The sequence below is a fragment of the Pseudoliparis swirei genome, chromosome 24 (assembly GCF_029220125.1).
Source record: "Pseudoliparis swirei isolate HS2019 ecotype Mariana Trench chromosome 24, NWPU_hadal_v1, whole genome shotgun sequence".
NCBI classification, from domain to species: domain Eukaryota; kingdom Metazoa; phylum Chordata; class Actinopteri; order Perciformes; family Liparidae; genus Pseudoliparis; species Pseudoliparis swirei.
In genome coordinates, this window is record NC_079411.1 from 1,440,773 (window position 1) to 1,450,772 (window position 10,000).

At 41.3% G+C, this 10,000-nt stretch overlaps 2 protein-coding genes across 3 annotated transcripts in view; one reads left to right on the forward strand and one right to left on the reverse strand.

Annotated features, from left to right (window-relative positions):
- Positions 1-844: 844 nt before the first annotated feature.
- On the forward strand, positions 845-7,457 carry LOC130190614 (aspartate aminotransferase, cytoplasmic-like). The gene is made up of 9 exons (XM_056410120.1): positions 845-1,090; positions 2,962-3,143; positions 3,746-3,869; positions 3,971-4,083; positions 4,304-4,408; positions 5,086-5,236; positions 5,314-5,479; positions 5,682-5,824; positions 6,488-7,457. The coding sequence occupies exons 1-9, from the start codon at positions 982-984 to the stop codon at positions 6,625-6,627; spliced, it is 1,233 nt and encodes a 410-aa protein (XP_056266095.1). The 5' UTR covers positions 845-981; the 3' UTR covers positions 6,628-7,457.
- Positions 7,458-8,867: 1,410 nt separating this feature from the next.
- Positions 8,868-10,000, reverse strand: part of LOC130190721 (metal transporter CNNM1-like) — a 10,572-nt gene continuing 9,439 nt past the window's right edge. For both annotated transcript variants that reach the window (XM_056410278.1, XM_056410277.1), the window contains exon 10: positions 8,868-10,000. This exon is cut by the window's right edge and continues 95 nt beyond it. The gene's annotated coding sequence lies outside the window, so the exon portion shown is untranslated.

The window sequence follows — 10,000 nt, forward strand, 5'->3', positions numbered from 1 at the left end:
ACTGTGATTCTGAAACATATGAAGCGTGTAAGAAGCAGGTTGTCAGTGTCCTTCTGCCTCTGCAGCTTCTTCTGCTGGGTCACACTGCCCTCTAGTGGCCGACAAGGAGAACTGCTTTTAGTCACTGCTGTCAGATTCATATTAACTCTGTTTTCCATGGCACATATTTATACATATAATGCATCAACAACAAAAGTATAATATATATACTATATAAATATGATATACATTATATTAAATACTATCTCAATATATTTAATATTATATACATTCATAAAATATTATATACATATATATAAATATATATATAAATATATTTATATACATATATATATATATGGGAAAAAATCGAGCTAAATATTTTATTTTTTCCTAGTTTTTTGCACCATAAAAAAAGTATATATACAGTATATATATACACATATTGTATACATATATATATATTGTATACATATTTATTTTAATGGTCAATGATACAAGATATTTTTCAAGTAAATAAATATAATTCATCAATATATACATATGTGTATTATAAATAATTGTGTTTATGTATTATTTTATATATTTTATATTTTTTTATAAATAATACCGGATAAATAGTCCTGTGTTTATTTTTAATAAATATATAAATACATATAATATGATATAAATGTACATAGAATGTTACATCATATTTATACTATAAATAAATAAATATTTATAGTATACATATGATATACTTAAAATATTATGTACATATTAATTCTATACAAACTCAAATGACAAATATAAAGAATATAAATGTTGCTCAGCGCTCATTGGCTGTCTCGGGCTGAGGTCTGCGTGACGCGCCTTCCTATTGGCTGCCGCACTGACGCCTCCATCGCTCCGCTGGTCCTGACTCCAGCGGCTCGTGAAGGTGAACCCAGGCCGTCGCTCGCCCTCCGTCGACCCGCCGCCTTGAAGCTTCTTCTCCGCCTTGTCACCCGCCACTCGAGAGCCATGTCCATATTCAGCGAGGTCCCGCAGGCTCCTCCGGTCGCGGTCTTCAAGCTGAGCGCTGATTTCCGGGAGGACGGCCACCCGCAGAAGGTGAACCTGGGAGTCGGAGGTACGTTCAGGGCCCCTAGCTGCCAATGCTAGCGACAAGTTAGCGTCCTGGCAACATTGTCGCTACCGGTTTGAATTTTATTATTTTAAAGCGTCGTTTAGCTTCCTAGCTTCCTTACCTCCTCCCCTCTTGTGTGTTATGATGTTATTATCGTCCTAAATATGAGCAGCGCTTTGCTGTGACCTTCGCTGCCGGCTAGCGGCGCAGCTAACGCGCTGAAGCGGCATTCGGCTCCCCGGTGACGGCTCCATGTTCTCCCGGGAGGAAGTTCCGTCGAGAGAAGCGGCGCTTCGCCTGCTGCTGCCTCGCTTCACCCGGTTACCCGACCATAGAGGGCACTAGCTGGTCTCTAAGTGAACTAATCGGCAGGTGCTTTGCTAAGGCTCTTTATTCCAGTGTCTCATCTGTGTCCTTGAACGCACCAGACGTCACTTCACCAGAGTCCCTGTTTAAACGTTGATACTTGTGAGATATATATATATATCATATTGCAGTAGTTAGACATCCCCTTGAAGACCTTTTAAAAACAAATATATATATATATTATTTTATTTATTATTATTATTTTTTGTTTTGTTATTTCAGTTTATTTCTCAGGGACAGTGCACATTAAACATTAATTTAAATATTCCATAATTAGCCATGAGGCTAGTTTAAATGTGATTGTCCAGGTATGAAGTTGGCAACTTAGAATGAAACTTGAGTAGCTCGTGTTGGTCGTTCTGCATCTTTAAAGTATTTCCCCTGTGCGTGACACTTGAGATGAAAACAGCTCATATGATGTTTTATATATTATATAACATCAGAGCCTTTGAGGATCTCTCAGAGCTCTTGGCCCCCTAAAGCAGGGTCTCAACAAGCGGCACAGAAAGCCTCGCCCTGGTCATGGAGCTGGTTGTTTTTGTATTCGTGAGATGCGCTCCTTGAGATGCGTTCACTGACCAACGCGCTGCTCGGCCAACGCGCTGCTCGTTTGACCTTTTGTGCGTCCGCAGCTGTGCTGAAGGCCTGACACCTGATACAGCGCAGCAAAGGACAGAGTTCTTCAGGAGTCAAATATGTGATACACACACACACACACACACACACACACACACACACACACACACACACACACACACTCTCTTAAGGCAGTTTATAGTGGATCATAACACTAAACATTTTGTCACCTATCAGAAGAGAGCAAATATTTGTATAGATCTTTGAGCTAATTGGAGATTATTGATCATTGAGGATCCAGATCAATCAGATCCTTTTGTTATCATTTCAATTGTTCTCAAGCTACCTAAAAATCAATAATTATGTATTTATTGGATATATTTATCTCTATCTATTTTATATGATTATGTGAAAATTTCTGGATTTATTATAGTTCATCACCAGCACTGTATTTTACTAGGTTACATGTGAACGCACCATGAGAATGTTAACCTTTACCTTCAGGCACTGAGCAGAGCCTGAACGCACCATGAGAACGTTATCCTTTACCTTCAGCCAGTACTCATGTGCACTGAGCAGAGCCTGAACGCACCATGAGAACGTTATCCTTTACCTTCAGCCAGTACTCGTGTGCACTGAGCAGAGCCTGAACGCACCATGAGAACGTTATCCTTTACCTTCAGCCAGTACTCGTGTGCACTGAGCAGAGCCTGAACGCACCATGAGAACGTTATCCTTTACCTTCAGCCAGTACTCATGTGCACTGAGCAGAGCCTGAACGCACCATGAGAACGTTATCCTTTACCTTCAGCCAGTACTCATGTGCACTGAGCAGAGCCTGAACTCTTCATCCTGTAACTGTGATGGTTAAGGAACCAGAAGGCTCGTTGTTGTTGTTGTTGTTGTTGTTTATGAGTGCTGGTTCCCCTCAGCGTACCGGACCGATGAGTGCCAGCCGTGGGTGCTGCCGGTGGTGAAGAAGGTGGAGCGGCTCATCGTGGAGGACGGCAGCCTGAACCACGAGTACCTGCCCATCCTCGGCCTGCCCGAGTTCCGCTCGGCCTCCTCCAAGGTCGCCCTGGGAGACGAGAGCGCCGCCATCAAGGAGAACCGGGTGAGACGCACACACACACACACACACACACACACACACACCCTGCAGAGTGCGTTTACAATACACAAAATGTGTGTTTATTGTTTACCGTCTTTGCCAGACGAGTTCAGGGGAAATTAGACAAAAAAATACTTTAAATTGTAGTCAAATTATTAGTATTTTACTTCTTACACACTTTAAATATTTACTCCTTGTTTTTAATAGAATGGTGTAATTAACATTTTCTATTTTAGCTCATTTTCAATTACCTTTACTCCTTTATTAATATTCTATTTTGCACTAATGTCAGTTTCACTTATTTACTGTATTGTTCATACATGCTTATATATTTGCTTCTGTTGTAAAATTGGATCAAAATCAAAATATATTTAAGCTCATTATCAACGTATAAAATGTGCTTTTAAAAGTGCTGAATTCGGAGCATATATGTTGTATCCATATGGCTCTCAACATGGCGGCCATCAGTGCTTCATGATATTCGTTTAAATAAACTGCTGTTGCATTCTGGGAGTTCAGAATTGTTTTATCTTTACATCTTTATAGATGAAAAAAGATGATTTGATGAATCAAAATAAACGTTACTTTAAATTCTCCCGTCTCAGGTGGGGGGGGTCCAGGCGCTGGGCGGCACCGGTGCGTTGAGGATCGGCGCCGAGTTCCTGCGCCGCTGGTACAACGGCGTGAACAACACGGCCACGCCCATCTACGTGTCGGCGCCCACGTGGGGTCAGTGCACGAAACACGAGGAACTGAATACAGGTGGAACTATAGCGAAGGTTCACGGAGATCTGAGGGTTTGATCTTCTCCTTCTTCTTCTTCCTCCCAGAGAACCACAACAGTGTGTTTGCCGATGCTGGGTTCAAAGACATCCGGCCTTACCACTACTGGGATGCTGCCAAGAGAGGCCTGGACCTGGCCGGACTCCTGGACGACCTGGAGGTGAGAGAGGGATGAAGGGGAGACTTCTATACAACCAGAGGAGTCGCCCCCTGGTGGTCAGGAGAGAGAATGCAGCTTTAACACATGAAGCATAGACTGTCGCCGTTATGTAAACATGTGACTGAATAACCGCTTTAAACATCCACTTAAATAAAGTTTAAATGCAAATAATTAGATATTTTAATTTTTTACTGTTGTTATTTCCTTTTCATGAACTCAGAAAGCTCCAGAACTCTCCGTCTTCGTCCTCCACGCCTGCGCTCACAACCCCACCGGCACCGACCCGACCCCGGAGGAGTGGAAGAAGATCTCTGAGATCATGAAGGTGAGTGGAACGTGAAGCTCGTTCAGATCTGTGAAACCCCGAAACTCACCGTCGGGTTCTGAAAATAAAAAATAAAAAACTTTGCACGAGAAATAGGTTTTCTAGTTTCCAGAGGGACCTCAAACGCCTCACGAAGCTTGAAATTGTGATTTTTCAGCATGATCACTTTATTCCACACGGCTGAACTCAAATTTCTGCCTAAAATAAACCTTTTGAACCGGATCCTGTAAAAAAAAGAAACCACAACATACAATTCACGTCATGATTGAGACCGAAAGTCACGGAATCAAACTTTTTGGGCTATTTTTCCTCCATATTTAAAATAATATGTATTTATATATATATATATAAATAATATATTATCATATATAATATACATGTTTATATTTATTTAAATATACATACATATATATTTAAATTGTAATAGTATATTATATATATATAATATTTAAAATGATATATATATTTGAATTTATATATATTAAATTATACCAGTATATTATCATATATATTGAATTATTGAAATTGTAATGATATATTATCATATATAATATTTAAAATAATATATATATCTCAATTTATATATTTAGTTAAATAAATATATAATATGTCTGTTAAACTTTTTCGGCTGTTTTTTACCTCATGTTCTTTATTAATAGGCATTTCTTCCTCTCTAGAGGAGGAGCCTGTTCGTGTTCTTTGACTCCGCCTACCAGGGCTTCGCCTCCGGCGACCTGGATAAAGACGCCTGGGCCATCCGCTACTTCGTCTCCGAGGGCTTCGAGCTCTTCGTCGCTCAGTCCTTCTCCAAAAACTTCGGCCTCTACAGTAAGCTCACAGAAATGAAGACTCAATAAAACACGCGGCATGCACGACGTTATTCACTGTTTATTTCACTTCACCAGACGAGAGGGTGGGCAACCTGACCGTGGTCGCCCGGGACGGGGAGAACTTGTCCCGCACCCTGTCCCAGATGGAGAAGATCGTCAGGACCACGTGGTCCAACCCGCCGTCTCAGGGCGCCCGCATCGTCAGCAAGACCCTCAACTGCCCCGAGCTGTTCGCAGAATGGTACGGTCCAAACAAATCTTGCACACAAGTGATGTGAAGCATCTCAAGGTTCATGTGTCATGCAATGGTCGTAGTTTACGTGCCCCCCCCCCCCCACCCCCTCCTTCTCGTTAAGTGCACAAACATATTTTACAACTTTCCTGTAAAATATTACAGCGGCTTTGAGAACTTCCTCGTGAACTGACCCCCCCCCCTCGTGTAGGAAGGGCAACGTGAAGACCATGGCGGACCGAGTCCTGCTGATGAGGGACCAGCTGAAGGCCAAGCTGCAGGCTCAGGGCACCCCGGGGACCTGGGACCACATCACCCAGCAGATCGGCATGTTCAGCTTCACCGGCCTCAACCGTGAGTGTGGAGACAAGTTCTCACACACACACACACACACACCTACACACACACACACACATACATGCAGGTATCTGGGCTTCTTGGCCTCAGTTTTAAAAGTTAGCGTCAAGCTGCTCATCACAAAGAAGTTTGTTTTTAAAGGAATGCGTCACTCTAACTTGTCCCTCACACTTTTTGCTGTGCTCCAATAAGTAATGTTATATACTTATTATCTATTTTAATTTTAATAATATATTATCACATATACATATATTTAAAATAGTACATATATTTACATTTTAATAATATATTATCATTTATATAATATTTCAAATGCTATATATTTAAATAAATATTTAAATATAATAATATATTATCATATATAGTATTTAAAATAATATATATATAATATTTAAAATCATATATATTTAAATATAATAATATATTATCATATATAGTATTTAAAATAATATATATATATCGAATTTATTTATTTATTGAATAAATTAAATAAATAGTATGTGTGTTCAAATGTAACATTGCTGTGAGTCACATTCTTCATGGACACACAACGTTGTGCGTTAGCCAAACTCTCGCTAACTAGCCGGCTAATGTATATAGCGGTCTGCGACTCTCTGTGTGAACCTCCTCCTCCTCCTCCTCCGTGTTGTGTGTCTCCAGCCAAACAGGTGGAGTTCATGATCAAAGAGAAGCACGTGTACCTGATGGCGAGCGGCCGCATCAACATGTGCGGCCTGACCACCAAGAACATCGACTACGTGGCCCAGTCCATCCACGACGCCGTGACCCAGGTCCAGTGAAGACCTCCGGCAGGCCTCCAGGAAGTGCCATCTCCTCCAGGAAGTACCATCTCCCCCAGGAAGTGGCATCTCCTCCAGGAAGTGTCATCTCCTCCAGGAAGTACCATTTCCTCCAGGAAGTGCCATCTCCTCCAGGAAGTACCATTTCCTCCAGGAAGTACCACCTCCTCCAGGAAGTGTCATCTCCTCCAGGAAGTACAATTTCCTCCAGGAAGTGTCACCTCCTCCAGGAAGTACCACCTCCTCCAGGAAGTACCACCTCATCCAGGAAGTGTCACCTCCTCCAGGAAGTACCTTCCCGTCTGTTCCATCGTGTGTGAGACATTACCCTTTATGTCTTCAAGCATTTATTAAACAGAAACTTGGAATAATTAAATTGTCTGACCGTAGCTCCGCCCCCAAATGGCTGGAAGGTCTCACCCAGAAATATATTGTCTTAATTCATGTCATTAGCGACATGCCCCCCCCCCCCCCCCCCTCACTCCTTTAACACATTAATATAAATGAATATAAGAGGCGCTTCATGTGACGTTGTCTCTGTTGCTCCGAAGCCCAAAATAAATCTTCTTTATTATTATTTTTAAACGACAAACCTCATTTTAACAATGAAATGTGTGTATTTATGAATGTCATCGTTATGCTGAAGGTCAGGTAAAGGTCACGGCGGTCGCAGGTTCCTCCGCAGACCCCATGTGAAGGTCACACAATGACCTTGTGCCCTCTCTCTCGCTCGCCCTCGCCGTGTCGCAGTGGGCGTCTGTCTGTCCTGGAGGTCATGTGACCTCACACACTCCATCTAACTAATAAATTATAACACACAGGAACCCAGAGCGGGTTTCTCTGTCTGGTTTATTTCCTCCGCAGGTTTTACAGTTCATGAAATAAGGGCGTGAAGTCTGAGCTGTCAGCTCTTTATATTTTATATTTATTACGTTGGTTCGTCGCCTTGAATCCTGAAAATAAAGCGTTGTGACATCATCGCCCAGGACAGACTTCCTTCAGGGTTATTTCACTAAATTAAAATTGTGCTGTGAAAATGTTTCTTTGTAAGCTAACATGAACTAACTAAAGTTAGAATATAGATATTAGAAAAACGAATACATTTTAATTATATTAATCTTTTTACAAGTCTCGAGACTTTAATGAAATGTCTTCAGAGATGGAAAATATATTATACATAAATAAAGCATAGTATTTAAAAAAAAAAGTGTATATATATATAAATGTGTGTGTGTTGTATATTTGTATGTGAATAATAGTGACGGTACAAAAGAATCTTCAGCATGAAACTAAAATTCATCATCAAATCTCTGCAGCCGAGTTTGACCTCAAAGGACGAAGCTGCTCGGTTTCAATGCAGAGAAGTGACTCAGCAGGTGTGAGTGATGCACCCCCCCCCCCTCCTCCCTCCTCGCCCCCCCCCTTTACATGAGCCAATGAGCTGCCTTGCAGAGCTTCCTCCCCCAGACTGCGTCGGCTCCATCTCAGTGTTTGTAACCTGTATTATATTATTTATATTTATTTATATGTATTATATAAATATTATTATTTATTGCGCATAAGAAGGATGTAATATGATCGTAAAGATGAAAGTCAGAACTAATGAGACCTGGTGAGACCTTTAAATCCTCCAATGAAACCTTAATGCTGTTTGACCCGCCAAAATAAAAGCTTTTCAGGAAACTTAATTATATGAATTATTCTGTAATTATCAGCTTCTGTATCGACCTCTATCTGCTCCTCCTGCATCTCCCTGCTCCTCCTGCTCTTCCTCCTCCTTCCACTCCTCTTCCTCCTCTCCCCCTCCCTCCTCCTCCTCCTCTGCAGTGCCAGTCTCTGTGCAGACAAACACAGAAAGGTCAGAAAAGCCCTCAGTGAGAGAAGTGAAGGACTCTAGGTAAAAAACATCTCCACTGTAAAAGGTAAACACTTTTCCTGGGACAAAGAGCCTCAAATTATATTATAATATATTAAATTATATTTAATCTTGGTTGAAGACCTTTAGACAGAAATCACCAAAACGTACCTTTTTATTTATTGATTTTTAAATTTAATATAATTTCATATTTGAAAGCCAAGCCACTATAAGCCTCCGATACTGAACAATAATTCATTATTGATTCGTCCTGAATTCACCGTGACATAATAAAAACCAGAGAGTGACATCGTTACCGTGGAAACGAGCTAATTGGAATCCAGCCATTTTATTCACGCCTAAGCTCCTCCCACTTTGACACGACAGCGTTGTAACAAAGACAAATATAAAGACTTCTTCCTCCACAACCTTCTCTCTGAACATTTGTATTAAGCGTTTTCCAAAATGTCTGCAGCAAAAAAAATGAATTAAAGAAGACAAACATTTAACCAATAAAAGCATCGGCGGTTTCTAGAAGCTGAAGCTTTGCATCCAGAAGCTCCTCAAGAAGCCGTCAGCTCACGTTCATCATGCAGCAGGACACAAATAATATTCAGTGGTTCTGGGAAATATTCCACAGACTTTATGTTTTGTTTGAATAAGGTTTAAAAACAAATTAATTTAATAATGGTATGAGGTCATTTCAGTAATTATTCATTTAGGTTTAGGAACAAGTACAAAAAAGAAAAATCTTTTTATTTGACTCTAAATGACCATCATTTAATGAAGCAGAGACTTCTATACAACCAGAGGAGTCGCCCCCTGGTGGTCAGGAGAGAGAATGCAGCTTTAACACATGAAGCATAGACTTCTATACAACCAGAGGAGCCCCCTGGTGGTCAGGAGAGAGAATGCAGCTTTAACACATGAAGCATATACTTCTATACAACCAGAGGAGTCGCCCCCTGGTGGTCAGGAGAGAGAATGCAGCTTTAACACGACACATAGACTTCTATACAACCAGAGGAGTCGCCCCCTGGTGGTCAGGAGAGAGGATGCAGCTTTAACACATGAAGAATAGACTTCTATACAACCAGAGGAGTCGCCCCCTGGTGGTCAGGAGAGAGGATGCAGTTTTCTCAAAACTAAATGCTGCAACTTTTTCTTAACTTGCAAAATTATCTTTTAAATTGACGTCATGGCACAACAACACATTCCCCTCTTCATCTTCTTGACATGAGGTTGAACCGTCCCTCTGTGCACATCTGGAGCAATATGTACAAAACATCTTTGGTGTCTTCCATCGTTATTCCCATCGCTCCATTGGAGCGCTGATCCCCGTCGTCATTCCTGAACACACAGCAACGAGAAGAATGGCGTCTAGTGAGGGTGTGTGTGTGTGTGTGTGTATGTGTGTGTGTTGTTCTCAGATAAAACTCTGATAGCGGTCGTTCGTCGACCTCGTCGGTTCTTCACGAACAACTAGCAGAACCGTCAGGCGGTGCGTTCAGGTTCGGC